Source organism: Elaeis guineensis, chromosome 6 (assembly GCF_000442705.2).
Source record: "Elaeis guineensis isolate ETL-2024a chromosome 6, EG11, whole genome shotgun sequence".
NCBI lineage: Eukaryota > Viridiplantae > Streptophyta > Magnoliopsida > Arecales > Arecaceae > Elaeis > Elaeis guineensis.
In genome coordinates, this window is record NC_025998.2 from 14,107,167 (window position 1) to 14,128,421 (window position 21,255).

The following is a 21,255-nucleotide window of genomic DNA, read 5'->3' on the forward strand; positions in this document are numbered from 1 at the left end:
ATCAGATAACTGTTTTGTAATGACCATTATCTAAATGCGTGGAATGAAGAAGGAAGGCCTCAGAACCAGCTGTTAGGCCGCTATATCTTACCGTAGGCCAAAATTTACTGCTAGCTGGCCATCTTTTCCCCTTCCAAATACTCTATAAGCCAAATTATAAATCCCCCACCCCCTAAAATGAATTAAAAACAAAGCCCCTTAAGAAGGTAACAACGTTAGATCATTTAATCCAGCTAATTCTCACCAACCAACATGTCGAGAATCCAAAAGCATTCAGTCTCCTATGCAAGACAGCACTTGCCCCTTCGAACCCATATATATACCCTTTCAGCCGCCTTCCTCCACTCGGTCTACTCCTGGATGAGCTCCTCCATGCCAAAATTCGACGACCCACCCTCCTCCACTGCTATCCTCGCCATTTCCGCTAGATCCCATGCCCTCATCCTCACCCCCTCGGCCTTCGCTCCCTCATCCACCATCCTCCCTACGGCCCTCCCTATCTCCTCCCGCGCCATCACCCTGCTATCCTTATCAACCGATACAAATTCCTTCACCCCAACCCCAACCTTCGACACCTCCACCATCAACATCTCGTTATCAAACTGCTCGGCGTACATCGGCCAAGTGATCATCGGCATCCCCGCACTCACTCCTCCAAGCAAGAATTCCAGCCGCAATGCGTCAAAAATCCCCCCACAGCCTCGTGAATCATTTCCACGAACACCTCTCACCACCCAAATAAGCGGCTTGTCGGAGGCCTCGAGGCCCAAGGCGACCCTCTGAATTGAGCCATGGGAAGTTTGTGCAGACTCCCGAAACCAACTTGGACCACCGAGCCCGGCTTCTTGGTATTTAACCAGCTTCAAACACTGGTTACAATCCATGGAAGTCTCATCTCCCCACCGAGCCGTCTCCATCTCATCTCTTTTGCAGAGTGGCACCGGGCCGACGTTCCGCACCCTTTTAACCACCACCTCTCCATGGTTTTCAGCGCAGTCCAGCTTTAGCTCGTAGTAGAATCTAATCTAGTTATTTTTCAAATTCCACCAGTGCACTTGCTGATTTTAATGGGGCTTATTTGGACCCATATATAGGCAAAAGCATGGGAAACGCCCATGAAAGAGTATAGGAGGGGCCATAGCTAGTGCGCTGTACTAGTAGCTCATTGCTATATTTTGAGGCCTTTTTTATTTGATGTAAGGGAGGTTATACCACAAGGCCCATAGCAAGTGAGTACTGGAATGAAAGCTGAGTTGGGAGGACTGCTGTGTGTTACTGTCTAAAGAAGCATGAAGGATCCTTTCTTCCGATTAGAATTTTGTTACTACAGCGCAGGAAGAAGGGAAGGCTATGTCGTAGCAATGTAACAATGCAGTGTATGCCTCCAAGACAAGGAAATTCAACTTTTAATGGTTGAGTCTCACGAGTATCCACATATTTCATATAATGTGAAAAACTGGGATTTGAATCCTTGCTTTGGAATAAGTAGTTCCAAAGAAACCAGGGATAGGAGGGTGGCACCGAGTGTTTTAATGTCCAATATCTTGTAAATTTGTTCTTGATAGTTGTGGTCAGAAACTGATTTCGGTATCTATCATCTTCTTATGCAGCGCTGGCAAATAATCAGCCCCATGACTCCGGATGCCATCCAGGAGCAAATAAAATACCTGTTGATGATGAGAGAAACTAATGGTGTTTGGTCCTATCTGGATCTCCCTTTGTTTGCCACCCAACTCAGGAGCAGAGATCTTATTTTTCTTCGTGATAAAATGACTAAGAGAATAGTCTCTTGACATTGGAAAGCTCTTTCTCTAGTCTGTAGAGCTACCCTCCTTCATTCTGTTCTTTCGTTAATTTCGCTCTATGCTCTCTCATATTTATCTGTCACTCAAAATGCTTTGTACACGCTGGAAAAAGAATTTCGGACTTTTCTTTGGGGTCATTCTGCTGATTGTAGAGGCTTACATCTCATTGCTTGGAGTAATGTTTGTAATATTAGGGATCATGGAGGGCTTGGTAGCAAATCTATTCAAATCAGAAGGAAGGCCTATCTATGTAAGCTCGCTGCTGAGGTCCTTCTTAATCCTACATTCCTGTGGGCTAAAGTTGTTAAAGCTAAATACAATTTAGGGACTCTTGATGTAATTATTCAAAGTCTAGACATGCTTATGCTATCTAGGCAAAAATTTATGGTGTCGGTATGACTATTCGGCATCATTTTAGATGGCAAGTTGGTAATGGTCATTCTATAAACATCCTTAATGACCTTTGGATTACTTCGTGCCTATTAATGCATGGCCTACTTTTGTAAATGTCAACTCTCCTTGGCTTCAACACTCGGTTTCTGATCTCTTTGTTGCTGACCAATGTTGGATGAACAGAAAATTAGTGATTTTTTTTTTCTGCTGAGATGATGAGCCTTATATATAAGCTGCCTATAGCTTGCACTGGGCCCTGATCAATTATCCTGGGGACCTATTGATTCTATGTTCCCTCTATAAAAGACTTTTATCAGCTTCTTAAGCCCAATCAGCAGTTTGACATCCCTTGTTCATTTAAATGCGTTTGGGATCTTGAAGTGCCTTTAAGAAACAAATTTTTCTGATGGAAGATGCTTTGGGAAAGTTTACCTTGCAAAGCTATTTTGGCTTCTAGAGGAATTATTGATCTTTCTCAGACCTATTGTGATCTTTGTTGCAACACTATGGAGGACATAAGTCATGTTCTGTTTGATTGTTCATTTGCTGTTAGGTGTTGGCAGCAATTGAATTTATTTTTTAATGTTGATTTTCAGTCTTCTTCTATATCAAATCTTATTATATTGATGGAATCCAACGGTTCTAAAGATACTAAAGTTATATGGGCAATTCTTTCGTGACTCATTTGGAATGCTCGAAATGAAAGAATTTTTGCTCACAATAAGCGTACTCCAACTCAGGTAGTACAGAGCATCTCCTTTTATCTTATTCCCTCAAACACAGCAGCCATTCAACCTATTCGTAAGGACTATTTGAGGCACTGGAGTAGCTCTGAGCTGCCTTTTTCTGGCAGCTATAACCCACTTCACTGCTTTTGGCTACTCCCTTCCTCTGATTTTCTAAAGGTAAATTTTGATGCTGCTGTTGCTAATAGTAAAATGCCCTATGGTTTTATCATACGGGATGCTAATGGATGTGTCGGTGCTTTGGGTGCAAAGCTCCTATCTCCTTCTGTCATAGCCCAAGCCCACGATATCAAGTTTCCAACCCAAAAAAAAAAAAAAAAAAAAAACAGAATAAAAATCGGGAAGAAGACTCCCGGTAGGAGTCTTCTTCTCTGGTGAGACCCAAGCCTATTAGGAGTCCTAGGATCTCTCGAAATCCTAGAACCCTCTATAAGAAGGTCTCCCCTCTCCTTAGAATCGACCATCGACCTCCTCCCTCTCTCTTTCTCCCCGTTTTTCTCGATCGGAGCCGCGGGCACTGTTGGGTTTTTCGCCGTGATTTCTCGCCGGTGAGGTCACCGGAGGCCGGGGGTGAGCCTTCCTTTCCTTCCTCTCTTCCTTCCCTTTCTTTCTGTATTTTTTGCTTGAGGCTGCCGGCGACGAGTGTCGCCGATCTTTGGTCGGAAAAGAGACTCTATTTTTGGGCCTCTTTTCCTTGAATTTTTCCGGCGCCGGCGATCGTAATCGACCGCCGGCCATGCTCCTCCGTAGCCGGGGGAGCAGCCTCCCTCTGCCACCGGCCTCCGCCGCGGTGGCCGCGGCTTGAACGGCCGGCCAAGGAAGGACCAAGGGTCCTCTGTTCCGGCGCGGGAAGGGCCGAGAAGAAGAAGAAGAAAAAGAAGAAAAGGAGAAGAAAAAGAAGAAAAGGAAAAGAAAAAGAAGAAAAAAAAAAAGAAGAAAAGGAAAAGAAAAAGAAGAAAAGGAAAAGAAAAAGAAAAAAAAAAGGGGCGGAGAGAGAAACTCTCTTTGCTCTCTCTCTCTCTCTTTAGATTTTAAGATTTATGAAATTAATTAATTAAAAAAAATTAATTAAATTAGCAATAAAAATAAAAATAAATAAATATAATTAGGGTATCCATGGATTAGTTCGAAAACCCTGGATGCTGTCGACGAATTGATCCTCGTGAGGACATTAGATTTTAACAATTTAGTTATTTTTTTATTCGATAAAATTTTGATTTAAAATATGATTTTGACGTATCAGGTTCAGAGAAGGATTTTTGAGATTTTTAGAATTTCTAATTTGGATTTTCTTTTGAGGTAAGTAGTGTTTACTTTTACTGAATTTATCTGGTAAATTATGAATTAAATAAATTTATGCATGCTTGTGATTGAAATTATTTATTGAAATAATTGTTGAAATTATTTATGAATAAAGTTAATTGTAAAAAATTATTTATGATTGAAGTTATTTGTTGAATAACTATTATGATGATGTATGATCACAAAGAATGATATGGTTGATTTGACTCAAATATCATTTATTTATATTATTTTGAAAATAATATATGAATTGGAAGACAATATGAAATTGACAACCTGACTGTGTTGAGGACCCCACCAATGGGGGCATATACGTTGGCAATTGACTGTCCTGAAGATTTATGTCGCCAGTGAGACCAGCGACATGTCGCCAGATAGACCAGCGAGACCAGCGGTTCCAAAGGACTTGGCTGTCAGATGATTCGCAGCCCACCGCAAGCAGATACGCAGTATTATGACCCTGCCACAGGGATAATGTGGTCATAGTCATGGTTGGTAAGAAGAACTTAAGAAAATTGATGAATTTAAGATGAAAAGCATAATTGGAAATTATGATGAATTGACTTTTATATATGGTTGACAGTATGAATATGATTCCATGAATTTACATATTGATTTGTTATCAGTAAATTGTTATGCATAGTATTAATTGCCTGATTTATCCAGTTAAAGGTATACACTGCTTACTGGGCTATTTAGCTCATGATAAGTTTTATGTTTTTCTTGCAGATCTAGAAAATTAGCATGATGCGGGATTTCGGTTGGGAGAGCGATTAGAGATGGAGTTAGTTCATTGATTTAGGATTTTCTCAGAACTGATTCAAGACTTTTAGTTTTGTTTTTAGTGCTGACTTTGTCAGACAGTTATTTTCTTTTGAACACTGAGTTTTGATTTGTTATTTGAACTAAGATTTGATTATTAAATATTGAAAAATTTATTTAACTATTTGTGAAGATATCATGATGAGATGCCTTGCATGCTTATGGGAAAAGTATTCTATAAGTATGCGGCGGTTGCCATGACCCTCGATTCGAATCTCGAGTCGGGGGCGTGACAATTAATATGGTATCAGAGCATAAGTAGATAGATAGAGACATGTAGAATAGAGTGAGCGAGTGATGGGTAGACATTAGAAAATTGAAAGGTTAGTTATGATGATTATGAGCTGACCTGTCTCAAGTAAAGTTTATAACCTTATTAAGGATAAGTTATTATCTCAAATCTATCATAGGTCAATATGCCTCCACGACGAGCGAGGAATACTCAAGGAGCGGTAGGAGGGACATCAAATCCACTTGGCGATAATACTCCCCAATTAAACAATGGCATAACTCAGCAGGAGGGAATCCATGATCCTACCGAAAATACTCCGACAGTACAGGAGGAGCCGAACATGACTCAACTAATGCAAACTCTGATCGGAGTAGTTCAAACACAGCAACAGTTACTTCAACAACAACATGCACAGCCACGTCAGCAATTTCCACCGATACCTGGACATGGAGAACATCTGATGCAGAGAAACAATATCGTCGAATTTAAGAAGCTAGCTCCTCCAGCCTTCAAAGGGACCATCGAGCCACTAGAAGCAGATAACTGGATTATGAAAATGGAGAAGGCCTTCGCCGTGCAAGAATGCCACGATGAAGAAAAGATCCGCTATACAGCATATCTGTTACAAGGCGAGGCATACAACTGATGGCGTATATTGGAACAAAAATATGAGCACGATGGGATACCACTCACTTGGGAGAGATTTCGAGATGAATTCTTCGACAAGTATTTCCTCCGAAGTATCAGAATACAGAAAGAACAGGAGTTCATTCACCTGAGACAGGGTAACAGATCCGTTGCAGAATATGAAGCCAAATTCATGGAGTTAGCCAAGTTTGTTCCGAGACTAGTTGAGATTGAGCAAGACAGGGTACACAAATTTGAAATGGGATTGAAGACAGAAATCAGAAAACAGGTTGTACCCTATGAGCTAACTACCTATACCTCAGTTGTGAACAAAGCTCTAATAATTGAGAGAGAAGCAAATGAAGCTCATGCGGAGCGTGAACGGAGTCAGAAGAAGAGAAATAGGTTTAGTAGAACTCAAGGACGAAATCAGAACAATAAGGTTCCAGGAAAGAAGCCAGCAACTGATAAGAATCGTGAGAATGAGACAGCTAGATGTTCGAGATGCGGCCGAAGAGAGCATGAGACTTCTAATTGCCCATGGAATACTGGTTCGTGTTTTAGATGTGGCCAGAAAGGACACAAGATTGCAGATTGCCCGTAGATGGATGAAAATAGATCAACACAAGCAAAGGACGGAGGTCAAAGGCCGAAAACTCAAGGAAGAATCTATGCACTCACACAACAGGATGCTCAGGCCTCCAATACTGTGGTGATAGGTACCATTCCTGTATCTGGTATTCATGCTTCAGTTTTGTTTGATTCTGGTACTACACACTCCTTTATATCCACTACTTTTATTAGACAGCATGATATAGGTTGTGAACCCATGAAAACCAAATTATATGTTGAGACACCAGTAGGTGGTATTTTGAGTACCGAAAGTGTGTGCAAGTCCTGTAGTATCAAGATAGGAGAAAGAGAATTATCGACAGATTTGGTGGTCCTGGATATGCATGATTTCGATGTCATTCTAGGAATGGATTGGCTGGCTACTTATCATGCCTCTGTGGATTGTCATGGAAAGAGAGTAAACTTTCACATACCGGAAGAATTAACTTTTAGTTTTGATGGAAGTACAGGAACCACCCCTCCACGTATTATTTCACTTGTACAAGCTAGACAGATGATAAGAAAGGGATGTAGATGTTACCTAGTATCAATAAAGAATAAAGAACATGATGAATTGAAGTTACAGGATATTCCTATCGTAAATGAATTTTCGGATGTATTCATTGATGATCTAGTCGGACTACCACCAGATAGAGAAATTGAATTTACCATTGAGTTGGCACCCAATACCAGTCCGATTTCTAAAGCTCCTTACAGAATGGCCCTTTGGAGTTAAAGGAGTTAAAAGATCAATTACAGGATTTATTGGATAAAGGTTTTATAAGGCCTAGTGTATCTCCTTGGGGAGCTCCAGTCTTATTTGTAAAGAAGAAAGATGGTAGTATGAGACTTTGTATCGACTATAGAGAGTTGAATAAAAATACTATCAGAAATAAGTATCCTCTACCTCGAATCGATGATTTGTTTGATCAGTTGCAAGGTGCACAAGTCTTTTCTAAAATTGATCTTCGTTCATGGTATCATCAGTTAAAAATCAAAACAGAGGACATACCCAAGACGGCATTTAGAACTCGTTATGGACATTATGAATTTTTAGTGATGTCTTTTGGGTTAACCAATGCTCCAGCAGCCTTTATGGATTTAATGAACAAAATATTCAGATCCTATCTTGATAAGTTTATTGTCGTATTTATTGACGATATCTTGATATATTCGAGAAGTAAATTGAAGCATGAAGAACATTTACGGTGTGTACTACAAATATTGAGGAAAGAAAAGCTTTATGCCAAATTTAAGAAGTGTGAATTTTGGTTGGACAAAATATCCTTTTTAGGACACATCGTATCTAAAGATGAAATTTCTATGGATCCAGCAAAAGTGGAAGCTGTAATGCAGTGGAACAGACCTACAAATATTTTTGAGATTCGAAGTTTTCTGAGAATGGCAGGATATTACAGACGATTTGTAGAAGGATTCTCCCGCATAGCTGCACCTTTGACTCGTCTTACTCAAAAAGGGGTTAAATTCGAGTGGACTGAAGTTTGTGAACAGAGTTTCTAAGAATTAAAACAACGATTAGTTTCGGTCCCTATTCTTACTATACGAACAGGAGATGAAGGTTTCACAATATATAATGATGCATCTAAAAAGGGACTCGGCTGTGTATTGATGCAACATGGTAAGGTAGTAGCCTATGCCTCAAGACAATTGAAACCATATGAACAAAATTATCCGATACATGATTTGGAATTAGCTGCAGTGATTTTTGCCCTAAAAATTTGGAGACATCACTTATACGGTGCGCAGTGTGAAGTGTTTACAGATCATAAGAGTTTGAAGTATATTTTTACACAGAAAGAATTAAACATGAGACAGAGAAGGTGGTTAGAACTATTAAAGGATTATGATTTAACAATCCATTATCATCCAGAAAAAGCTAATGTTGTTGCTGATGCCCTTAGTAGAAAATCTGTGGGAAATTTAGCGGTTTTAATCACACACCAAAGTCAATTATTAAAGGATATAAGAAAATTGGAATTAGACATCCGAATATATGATTCAACAGTACGGTTAGCCAACATGAGGGTTTAGCCAACACTCATTGAAAGAATTTCAGTTGCCCAGAATAATGATCCACAACTAATAAAAATAAGAAATTCAGTGGAAGCTGGTGTTCAATCTGAATTCAAGATACATGAAGACGGTTCGTTAAGGTTCGAAAACAGGATTTGCGTACCCAATGATTCAGCACTCAAGCATGAAATACTTCAGGAAGCACATCAGTCCGGTTATACAGTTCATCCGGGAGGTACCAAGATGTATAGAGACTTAAAAGAAATGTACTGGTGGAATAATATGAAGAGAGAGATCGCTCAATTCGTGGCTTAATGTTTGGTGTGTCAACAAGTTAAAGCTGAACATCAGAGACCTGTAGGACTACTTCAACCTCTTGATATTTCAGTTTGGAAGTGGGAACATATCACTATGGATTTTGTAACTGGACTACCGAAGACTCCCAGTAAAAATGATACAGCTTGGGTGATTGTGGACCGATTGACAAAGTCTGCACACTTTCTATCAATTAGAGTTGGATTTACCTTGGAAAGACTAGCAAAGTTATATATGAAAGAAATTGTAAGGCTACATGGAATTCCAGTGACCATCGTATCGGATCGAGATACCAGATTTGTATCACAATTTTGCAAGAGTTTACACAAGGCTTTAGGAACAAAATTGAACTTCAGTACAGCTTTTCATCCACAGACTGATGGTCAATCAGAGAGAACTATTCAGATCTTAGAAGATATGTTGAGAACCTGTATTTTGGATATGAAAAGTTCATGGGATGAGCATCTACCTTTAATTGAGTTCGCTTACAATAACAGTTATCAGGCTAGCATTGGAATGGCACCTTATGAAGCTTTATATGGTAGAAGATGTCGATCACCGATTCACTGGGATGATGTTGGTGAGCGAAGAATATTGGGTCCCGAATTTGTTCAACAAGCAGTCGAGAAGATTAAATTAATTAAAGAACGACTTCGAGCAGCACAAAGCAGACAGAAAAGTTATGCAGACAACAGGAGATGGAAATTAGAATTTCAAGTCGGTGACCATGTGTTTCTCAAAGTATCTCGTTCAAAAAAATTTCAAGATTTGACATTCGTGGCAAATTGAATCCTAGATTTGTGGGTCCGTTTGAGATTTTGGAAAGAATTGGTGAGGTGGCTTATCGACTTGTCTTACCCCCTTCACTTGCAGGAGTACATAATGTCTTTCATGTTTCTATGTTAAAAAAATATTTACCAGATCCAAGTCACATCGTGGAACTTGAACCAGTACAAGCCAGGAAAGATCTAACATATGAAGAATACTCGATACAGATCGTAGACCGTAAAGAACAGGTGCTGAGACGTCGCAACATTCCTTATGTCAAGGTACAGTGGAGTCGACATTCAAAAAGAGAAGCTACTTGGGAGCTGGAGGAAGAAATGAAGCAAAAATATCCCCAGCTCTTCGAGACTACAGGTATGAAAATTTTTGAGGACGAAATTTTTTTTTAGGAGTGGAGAATGTCATAGCCCAAGCCCACGATATCAAGTTTCCAGCCCAATAAAAAAAAAAAAACAGAGTAAAAATCGGGAAGAAGACTCCCGGTAGGAGTCTTCTTCTCCAGCGAGACCCAAGCCTATTAGGAGTCCTAGGATCTCTCGAAATCCTAGAACCCTCTATAAGAAGGTCTCCCCTCTCCTTAGAATCGACCATCGACCTCCTCCCTCTCTCTTTCTCCCCGTTTTTCTCGATCGGAGCCGCGGGCACTGTTGGGTTTCTCGTCGTGATTTCTCGCCGGTGAGGTCACCGGAGGCCGGGGGTGAGCCTTTCTTTCCTTCCTCTCTTCCTTCCCTTTCTTTCTGTATTTTTTGCTTGAGGCTGCCGGCGACGAGTGTCGCCGATCTTTGGTCGGAAAGAGACTCTATTTTTGGGCCTCTTTTCCTTGAATTTTTCCGGTGCCGGCGATCGTAATCGACCGCCGGCCATGCTCCTCCGTAGCCGGGGGAGCAGCCTCCCTCTGCCGCCGGCCTCCGCCTTGAACGGCCGGCCAAGGAAGGACCAAGGGTCCTCTGTTCCGGTGCGGGAAGGGCCGAGAAGAAGAAGAAGAAAAAGAAGAAAAGGAAAAGAAAAAGAAGAAAAAAAAGAAAAAAAAAAGAAAAGAAAAAGAAAAAGAAGAAAAGGAAAAGAAAAAGAAAAAAAAAGGGACGGAGAGAGAAACTCTCTTTGCTCTCTCTCTCTCTTTAGATTTTAGGATTTATGGAATTAATTAATTAAAAAAATTAATTAAATTAGCAATAAAAATAAAAATAAATAAATATAATTAGGGTATCCATGGATTAGTTCGAAAACCCTGGATGCTGTCGACGAATTGATCCTCGCGGGGACATTACATTTTAACAATTTAGTTATTTTTTTATTCGATGAAATTTTGATTTAAAATATGATATTTGACGTATCAGGTTCAGAGAAGGATTTTCGAGATTTCTAGAATTTCTAGTTTGGATTTTCTTTTGAGGTAAGTAGTGTTTACTTTTACTGAATTTATCTGTAAATTATGAATTAAATAAATTTATGCATGCTTGTGATTGAAATTATTTATTGAAATAATTGTTGAAATTATTTATGAATAAAGTTAATTGTAGAAAATTATTTATGATTGAAGTTATTTGTTGAATAACTATTATGATGATGTATGATCACAAAGAATGATATGGTTGATTTGACTCAAATATCATTTATTTATATTATTTTAAAAAAAATATATGAATTGGAAGACAATATGAAATTGACAACCTGATTGTGTTGAGGACCCCGCCAATGGGGACATATACGTTGGCAATTGACTGTCCTGAGAATTTATGTCGCCAGTGAGACCAGCGACATGTCGCCAGATAGACCAGCGACAAAACCGCCAGCGAGACCAGCGGTTCCAAAGGATTGGCTGCCAGATGATTCGCAGCCCACCGCAAGCAGATACGCGGTATTATGACCCTGCCACAGGGATAATGTGGTCATAGTCATGGTTGGTAAGAAGAACTTAAGAAAATTGATGAATTTAAGATGAAAAGCATATTTGAAAATTATGATGAATTGACTTTTATATATGGTTGACAGTATGAATATGATTCCATGAATTTACATATTGATTTGTTATCAGTAAATTGTTATGCATAGTATTAATTGCCTGATTTATCCAGTTAAAGGTATACACTGCTTACTGGGCTATTTAGCTCATGATAAGTTTTATGTTTTTCTTACAGATCCACAAAATTAGCATGATGCGGGATTTCGGTTGGGAGAGCGATTAGAGATGGAGTTAGTTCATTGATTTAGGATTTTCTCAGAACTGATTCAAGACTTTTAGTTTTGTTTTTAGTGCTGACTTTGTCAGACAGTTATTTTCTTTTGAACACTGAGTTTTGATTTGTTATTTGAACTAAGGTTTGATTATTAAATATTAAAAAATTTATTAACTATTTGTGAAGATATCATGATGAGATGCCTTGCATGCTTATGGGAAAAGTATTCTATAAGTATGCGGTGGTTGCCATGACCCTCGATTCGAATCTCGGGTCGGGGGCGTGACACCTTTATCTATATTTTATGGTGAGTTAGTTGCTGCATGATTTTGTATGAAGGTTGCCATTCTGCATTTACATGCCACTCATCTCTGGCTGGAAGGGGATTCATTTAATGTTATTTCCAGGCCTAAATTTTCTATCTTGAATGATATTTTTAACTGGAAAGTTTCATGTTCTTCTTTTTATGTTTCTTATATACCAAGGGAAGCTAACAGGGCAGCTAATTTTATTGCAAAATTTGGGCTAAATGATGAATATCAATTGTCTAATAGCCTTGATTCAGATCCTACTTTACATTCCATCTTACAGAATGATATTCCATATATTTCTCATAGAAGAGGGGTGGGATTTCCTCGGATCGGTATGATCCTTCTTCTACCATGTTGAATCTTTTTGCAGACAGATGGTGTTCTATTTGAGAGTTGGCTCCAAGTCATAATTTTTAGTTGGCTGCTTCTGTGACAACCAGCAATTGTCTTAGATCTGGGTGGTTTTGGTTCTAGGTGTTCCTTTCCTCAATTGTATAGTTGGTTCTATTTCTTGTTTCCATTCTGATACGATTTGTTTTCCTCTGATTTGTAATGGTTTGTTCTTTGATCAGTTGCTACTCTGTTTTTATTTTATCTATAAAGTCAGTGATGCTCCTGTATTTCAGCAAAAAAAAAGTAATAATAATAAGCTGATTGTTTCAACCGGACAACGCTATTGAAATGAAAAATTAACTTGGAATGACTTGCATGGTTGCTTTGTATGAGAATGTACATTACCATACAAAGAAAATTCGATCCAACTGTTCGAGCTCGAGCCCAGGTGACCAATTCGATCCAAACCCGACCAGATTAATAAGGGAGAAAAGAGGGGCGTTCGAACCTCCTCCTCGCCCATATCTCCGCTCTCCACGAGTCCAGCAGACCAGCATAGGACGGCGCTTCGCCCTCCATCTTGGGCGAGAAAGGGAGGTGTTCGAACGGCGAACAGCGGCAATCGGCAGCGGCGGCAGTCGAACAGCGCCCAGAGGCTGACGGCGTGGATTCAATAGGCCTCAAGGTAAAGTCGTACCCCCATCCCTCCCTCGTTCACGCTCTTAAGTCTGTCCGTTTTCCCTTTTCATTTTTCTCAAGTAGAAAACTCTAAACAGATTATCCTGTGTTACGCTTTGAAAGGCTGAGCAATTTTGTGACCATCGCTGTGGTATTGCCTCTTTTTATTCATTTCTTTGTTTGTTTTGCTGCCGGATTTGGATTATTTGCGTTTCTTTCGCGTTTTGCCGACAAAAGTTGGATCATGCTTGATAGTAGCTGGTTTCTTTTGTGATAGGTGAAAAAGTTGGCTTTTTTATCTCTTCAGCTTTGTTATTTTTTAAGTGTCTTAGTGTTGTGTTGGGGATGTCTGTGTGTTGTGTTCACCGATGGGCTTTCATGGGATACTTCTTGTAACTCATTAGTCATTATTTAGCCGGACCCGATGGTACCCCGTAAGTGAAGCTCTCGATCCCCTAGAGGTCTATAGTGACGGCCGATGGGGGCGGACGCTCCCCGTAACTCCTCTATCTTTCTCTCTCCACCATCTAATCACAACCCACAAAACTACCTCCGCCTGTTCCCCATCGCAGGCCAGCCCTAACACGCCCCTCCTCCAAGCCGGCCCCAACTTTCGCCATCACTCGCTGTGGCTTCTGGCTCCGAGGTGGGACACGATGCTAGAACGACTGCAATTCTGAGGTCTTCGTCGGCAACGTGAAGGCGAGATGATGGAAGAGAGATAGCAAATTCTGGATCCATGGCCCCTGTGGGTTTGCTTGGTTCGTATCTTTCTCATCCGTTACGTGTTTGAAATTTTTTCTCTGAGAAAATGGAAACTGCAATCTGGTGTATTTAACTGTCCTTTCAAAGAAAAAGGAATAAAAAAAATAAAACGTTATGTTTACCCTTCTTGTTCATCCATCATTTTTTTTCCCTAATTTCTTGTTTTAGAAAGAAAGAAAGAAAGCCTTCTTTACATTCTGGACTGCACAAATTTGTGACTGTCTGAACAATATTTATACTTTCTACTAGAATCTTTCAACAATTTTAGACTGAAGTTAATACTACATATTAGTATCTTCATCAACTATACTGGTATTTTGTGTCATGAAAGTATGTATTTGTATATGCTATTTTCTTATTGAACATTTGTTATTCAAAATTCATTATATTTAATGAATTCTGAAGATTTTAAGTGCCAAGTGGATTTTTTTTGTTCATTCTTTTTGTAGAACTTACAAAATATATTGAACTCAAACATTTCTTTCTCATTTTTTGAGGTTTAAGTGGCTGTTGTATCAAATACATGTAGTTGTAAAATTTCATATTTATTTTATGAAAAGATGTTATTCTGTTGAAATGTGTCACATTACTTTTCACTTTAATCTGTATAAAGTACCATAATAAGGACCATTTTGAAGCCCTTGGCCATCAAGGATGACATTTATCATCCATACCCTCTTTTAACTTAACAAAAAGAAAGAAAAATCATTGAGAATTAATACTACATAGCCTATGTAATTAAATAAATAAAGAAATGATTCCACCATAATTGTAAATATAAAAATAAAAAGTTAAGGAAGCATATTTGGTTAGTTGCAGCCATTTTTGGTCAAAACTGGCTGAAACCACCAAAGTTGGTGTGAAACAGATCAGCTTCGGTTGGAATTGGCCAAAATGTGAAACTTAATTCTTTTCAGATGAAAAGAATTGGTTTCAGTCAATACAAAGAACCTTGGTAAGTATGATAATATATGTCATACTTGCTCCACAAGAAAATAAGATTACTTTGACAAGCAATAATATAGCCCTATAATAGTTGCTCTGCCTGTAGCAAAGTTCCTGCTAGGCCGCTGCTTTGGACCATCAAAACAAGCAAAAAGTTCCAAACCTTGAGGGTGTTGAAGATTCCCCTATTGCAAGTAAAAGGTGAAAAGAGGCACTTACTTTGAGGTGGAAATGTGTCATACCACATGCTATGTGATGTTAAGGATGTCTTTTCCTTTCTTATAGGAACAAAATCAATATGTTGGAACATGAGAAATGCCTCGTGAATGTAAGATTAGTTTATTAGAAATGTGGATGTCAAGATGGGTGTGGTAGAAATAGGATTGACTGGGTTAGAACTAAATGTATCAGAGGAATGTTAAGAATGATATGAGTAGAGAATTTTGATGTAAAATTGGGTTTGCTTGGACACTGTAGGATATGGCCAGAGATGGTCTTAGTGCATAGGAGAAGAGATATTTCAGTATAGGAAGAAGGGTCAAAATAGTGGAACAGCTGGCCAATCAAGATTTGGATGGTGGCTGTGAAACATGATTTGAAACACTTCGTATTTTTTGGAGGTATTGGTCCTGGACAGGGAAACAGTAAATTAGATCCAGATATCTGAATCAGATTGATGAGTTAAGGCTCTTGTTCTTTTTTTTTTTTTCCGATTGTGCTCCAGAGTAAACAACTCCAATACTGTATACCTACTTATCTTTTGCGGCTTTGCACCTGCAATGTTATGGAATTAACTTCTGCAGTACCATTTTTGATAATGGCATAAAATTGAATGGTTCTTACTGACAATTGTATTAATGTAGTTGCCAATATTTATAGTGAAACTTGAAATATGCTCTTCTCTTTGACTGACCAGTCACATTCCTACAGCAAATTTTAGGTCAAAAACTATGCCAGTGATATATAGGATGATATGAACTGGAAGAGGATATATCTGATTTTAGGATTGATTGTACTTGGAGCTTGGCTGCCTCGAGTAAAGATTTCTTAGAGTGAGGATGTTCGTATGATGTTATCATGATGAGAGGCTTCTTTGGGCTTTACCAGTTCGGCCATAGATTTTCATGTGTAGCCTTTGCTGCTGAAGTTGTTGGGAATGTAAGATTCATCCCTCATCTGTTATCATGGTAAATAATTTTGAACGATATCTTTGTACAATTTTTGTCATATATCTTCTTCACTTTCAGGTCAGTTATGCTGGAGGATTCTTCAGTAAGTATGACGTGCTTCACACATCAGCTTTATGCTTCAGGATGCACTATAATCCAAGTCTTCAGCATCTTTGTACTAAAACGCAATATGAAGGCCTGTGGGAAGGATCCTCTAGTGCAACCCTATTGAGGAAGCTTGAAATTGCCTTGAAGGGTGATAATGTAAATGAAGCATGGGAAGCATTTGGCAACTTTAGATGCCTGTATGGTTTTCCTGAGCAGCACTTGGTGAGCAAAATGATTAATTTACTGTCTTACTCATCTAGCTGCCATTGGCTTCATAAAGCATATGATTTGGTGCTCGTGGTTCAAAATGAGAAGCCCAATCTTCTTCATTATGACCCTTTAACCAGACTAGCTCTTACCTTACTAAGAACTCAAATGCCAATTCCTGCTTCCACAGTTCTAAGGATCGTGTTGGGGAATGGCAAGCTTCCACCGATAGATATATGGAGCACCTTGTTTTTTCACCTAGTGAAGACACAAACTGGGTCCTATCTTGCGAGCAATATCTTGGTCGATATTTGTGAGTTTGTTTTGCATCATACTTCAAATGCAAAAAGGTTTAAGAACATGAATGCAAATGTAGCAAAGCCTAATATAACAATTTTCAATCTTGTCCTGAATTCATGTGCAAAATTTGGATCTCCCTTAAAGGCTCAACAAATAGTAGAACTGATACCACAGGTAGGTGTTGTAGCTGATGCAAATACCATTATTATCATAGCCCGGATTTATGAGATGATTGGACAGCATGATGAGTTGAAGAAACTGAAAAAACACATTGATGGAGTCTCTTCTGTGCTATTAAACCGCCACTATCGGCAGTTTTATGATTGTCTCTTGAGCTTGCACTTTAAATATAATGATATTGATTCTGCTGCAGTGCTTATATTGGACCTGTATCAACGTCCAAAATCCCTTCAGTCCTTCAGTGGGTTATATGTGAAAAGTGATGGACCACAAACATATTGTATGGTCCAGATTGGGTCAAACAATCTAAGGATGGGATATAAAATTATGGTTGAACCCAATCAGATACAAAATGATTTTGTTGTTGATGCACAAAGTTACTCAAAGCTTGTTCTCTTTACTGATGGGAAGCTTGTTCCCAGCAAGAGGGCTCTTGCAAAGCTTATAAATTGCTGTGTGAAAGAAAGAAAGGTAGATAAGCTGTCTAATTTTTTGATAAATATACAGAAGAATGTAGATTCAAAAGAAGCCAATTTGTGCTTGGATGTGATGGATGCTTGCATTCAGCTGGGCTTATTGGATACTGCCCATGACATTCTTGATGACATGGAAAGTGCTGGAATTCCTATAGGGTCCAAGACGTACATGTCACTTTTAAGAACATATTGCAGAGAAAATATGCTGGAAGAATCCAAAGTGTTACTCAAGCAGATGAGAAAAGTGGGTCTGTTGGTAAATATATCTGATGAGCAAGCTTTATTTCAATGCATGTCAGAAGAGAGTGCTGCCAATCCTTGTGATAAAATAACTGCTACGTCAGTTGGGAAATCAGCTTTGGTTGAGTATTTAGACAGGGAACTCGGGGAGGAAAACTCGAAATATCATTTGACTTATGAATTTAACAGTTCAATTCAATTCTTTTGCCAGGCCAAAATGATGGAAGATGCGCTGAAGACATTCAAAAGGATGAAGCAAAGAAACATCGAACCCACAGTGCAGACGTTTAGCCATCTCATATATGGTTATTCTTTGTTAAAGATGTATCGTGAAATTACGATATTGTGGGGAGATATTAGGAGGCGGCTGGAGGATGGAGTTTTAACTGTGGACAGAGACTTATTTGAGCTTTTGCTCTGGAATCTTCTTAAAGGGGGATATTTTGAGAGAGTATTGGAGATAATTAATTATATGATAAAGCAGAATATGTATATAGATAAGTGGAAGTATAAAAGGGAGTTTCTGAAGCTCTACAAAAATCTGTACAGGAGTTTAAAAGCATCAAATACCAGAACAGATGCTCAGAGTAAGAGGCTTGAGCATGTCCGAGCTTTTAGGCGATGGGTTGGCATTGTCTAAAAATATAATGCCTATATTATTCTTTATGGTCATGTGCTGAGTTTTCTCAAGGACCATTTTGCAATGGATCACGAGTTCGTGAAACCTTTCTGGCTTTCTTATGATTACTTGAATCAGCCTTTTTTTAATTATCCCAAAGGTACAATTATCTTTTCATGCTGTCAGCATCAGAGTTTAACTGTTGGAAATGTGATTGGTTACACATTTACTATTTGTGCATTTTAGATCAACTTGTTATATTAATACAAACTCACACTAGGACCTAAGCATGTGCCATGCATGTTCAAGAAAAAATAATATGAAACTTATTTTTAGTATTATAACAGAAAATAAAATTTAAAAATAATTAGATTTTTTTTCATACTTTCAGACTTTTTTTTTGTTCGTTCCATAGTTATTTAATTTCACAAAAATCATCATTAAATATTTTCTTATCCTTGGTATTCTAATTTTATTTTCAATTTTCTTTACTCAGTTGTTTTATATGGTATTTTCTCTATTTGTTTGCAACAACATTTTAAATTATTTATCTTTTTATTTATTTATTTACACAAAAAGGCAATGAGAGAATAACAAAGAGAATTCTTTTGGTTTGGTATCATCAAAGTGAAGATATTTTATTACTTTTTCCTTATTTGTTTTAGTTGATATTTCCATTTTTTCCTTTTTTTTTACCATAATTTTTTTAGTATGACCTGTCCCTTGCATGTTTTTAACTGTCTTTTTTAATCTTTCTTTGTTTTGATGGAAGCCAAGATTTTTGACTTTTTATTTGTTCATTGCTATGATTATGATCATGATCAGGTAAAAGTTCTTTATTTGCCCAAAACCAGGATTTTAGTTTTATTTTCTAACTGCACATAGCCAGGATTATTTAGGTAATCTAGAAAATGTGAAAGGGTACTTTTGTGATCAAAATATGACTGATGAAATTTGCAAGGAATATTCCTAAATTTCAAAAATCCTATTTTTCAGATTAGCAGAGGTACACTGTATATCACCTGACATGGTACCAACAAAATTTCCTACTATGATAAGGAGGTAACTCAAGGAAGAAAATTTCCTCCACTATGTTTAGGTAGACATTGTTTGCTTCTTCATTTCCGACTCGGAATAGAATCTCTTTTTTTTTGCTTTTTGTCCCTACCTTACATGCTTTCTGCCTTACGTTTTCTGACATCTTCATGTTGTTTCTAGGTCCAGGAACGTTTGAGTGGAAGGACTCCTGTGTTCTCCAAGGATAAATTATCGGCTGCATTTCAGCACCTGTAAGGTTTTGTTATAATATCATCGCAGTTCTTACAATATTCTCTTTTCAACCAGATATATTGTTAGATCTTTGCACAATGAAAATATTGCATGCTACGTCACCGTTAGAGGTGACAAGGCAAAGCCTCTTTCAGAGAGTGACTTGAAAGTGAAGGAATATGAGTTGCTTAGGAGGAGCTCAAGTCGTTCTGGATGTTTCAGTTTAGGCATCCAGGACAATATCGACCTTGGATCATGCCTGTCACTCTCCATTCATTAACATTTACCTCTAATGAATTAAGTTAATTATGTCATTGAAATATTGAATACATGCTCGAGGTTCTGTCTGTTTCATTGTTAACTGGCATGCAACCTTGCCACCACAACATGCATGCACTGGAAAGAATGTTGGGGGGAGGGTTCCTTGGTATGAAATTATCTTGTCATCGACCAAAGTGGCATCATCAAGAAATATAAACAGCTGATATAAGAATATATAACCTAGAAAATTATCATAGATGGTCTAAGGAACAGGCATCGGATCAGATACCGAAAACAATACACGAGGACCGATGTAATATAAGCCAAATCTGCAAACGTTGCCTCAACTGGTCCTTTTCTCTTTTAGGTTGTGAGGAAAGCTTCCTACCCCAAATGCCATATCAACTCCCAGCTGTCTCTACTCGAGGAGAGCAGTGAGTTATATCGTGTTGTTGCTCCATTTTGCATTAAGAAGATATCTTATTGTTAATCAGAATGACAAAAAAGTATATTGTTAAAAGAAACATGTATGGAATAAGCGCTAATGGCAATGCCTTTAACATCAGCAATGTAGAGGGCTTTGATGAGCATTGCTGTTTTATGCACCTCTCATACGAGAAGGGCTTCTCAGAAGTGATCAGCAATTACCTGAGCCCACTAATCCACTATGCCCTGGCTATCTTCTTCTATTGTTTATGATCAGTGATTTTTTTTAGTGTACTTTTATTTCTATTGCAGTAATTTCTTTTCCATTCTATGTGCCTCATTCTCGATAGTGCATTTTGTTTTCAAGATATTCAACTCTTTTGTAGGTTTTGCACCTAGTATCAAACCTGAGGCATTGATTACTGCATTTTGAAAATAAGAATTTTTTTTAAGAGTTCCCGTAATTTCTAGAAACTGAGAGGATGGGGGCTCGCAGCACTGGAGAGACCGGGTGTATATAAGGTAGAAAATATGAGGATTAATCCCTCTTAATCTTAAAAGATGAAAATAAAATCTAGATTACCAAATATTATTTTTGTCTCGATTTCAATGTTTTGAAAAAAAAGAAAAAAAAAAACGAAAACTGAAACTAAAAGCGATGTCAAACATGATCTAAGCCTGTGGAAATTTTAACAAGTGCTGCTAGTATATAATCTCTGTTAGATCCTCTGACGTTCTTGTCGATTACAATATTTTGGTCGCTTGGGGATGTTTTTCTTGTCTCCATATCATTTAATAGTTTGAAAGATTTTGGGCATAGTCACTTTTTGTATGAAGTAGTAAATAACAAGCTGAATTGCATCGAACGAATATTAATAAAAGCTTCAGGCTATAATCAGTAAACATGTGGAACCTTGTCCGCAACCTATTTTAGATCTTTTTCCATGCAATCCGGTAGGTTCAGTGTGTATTTTGCATGAATTCTAAATAAAGCATGGAAATTTGTTCCTGGATCCTGGATGTCATGCACCTCCCCAGGACCTAGTTACTGGGTTTTGGGGCACCAACTTTCTATCCGCATTACTTGCATACTGTAGAAATATCATAGGATGACAGC

The 21,255-nt window shown here is 38.3% G+C and overlaps 2 protein-coding genes across 8 annotated transcripts; one reads left to right on the top strand and one right to left on the bottom strand.

Moving 5' to 3' along the window:
- Nucleotides 1-350: 350 nt before the first annotated feature.
- Nucleotides 351-917, bottom strand: LOC105047212 (anthocyanidin 3-O-glucosyltransferase 4-like). The gene has a single exon (XM_010926031.2). It carries the CDS (start codon nt 915-917, stop codon nt 351-353), a length of 567 nt encoding a protein of 188 aa, XP_010924333.1.
- Nucleotides 918-12,853: 11,936 nt separating this feature from the next.
- On the top strand, nt 12,854-19,782 carry LOC105047213 (pentatricopeptide repeat-containing protein At4g17616). 7 transcript variants are annotated; one of them, XM_073259228.1, is made up of 6 exons: nt 12,854-13,180; nt 13,451-13,934; nt 15,814-16,041; nt 16,131-18,342; nt 19,179-19,281; nt 19,401-19,782. In XM_073259228.1, exons 3-4 carry the CDS (start codon nt 15,961-15,963, stop codon nt 18,201-18,203), a joined length of 2,154 nt encoding a protein of 717 aa, XP_073115329.1. In that variant the 5' UTR covers nt 12,854-13,180; nt 13,451-13,934; nt 15,814-15,960; the 3' UTR covers nt 18,204-18,342; nt 19,179-19,281; nt 19,401-19,782. The 7 variants fall into 7 exon arrangements, with proteins under 7 accessions (XP_073115329.1, XP_073115333.1, XP_073115331.1 ...); XM_073259232.1 differs by having other exon boundaries at nt 19,179-19,244; XM_073259230.1 differs by having other exon boundaries at nt 13,451-13,875.
- The last annotated feature ends 1,473 nt before the right edge of the window (nt 19,783-21,255 follow it).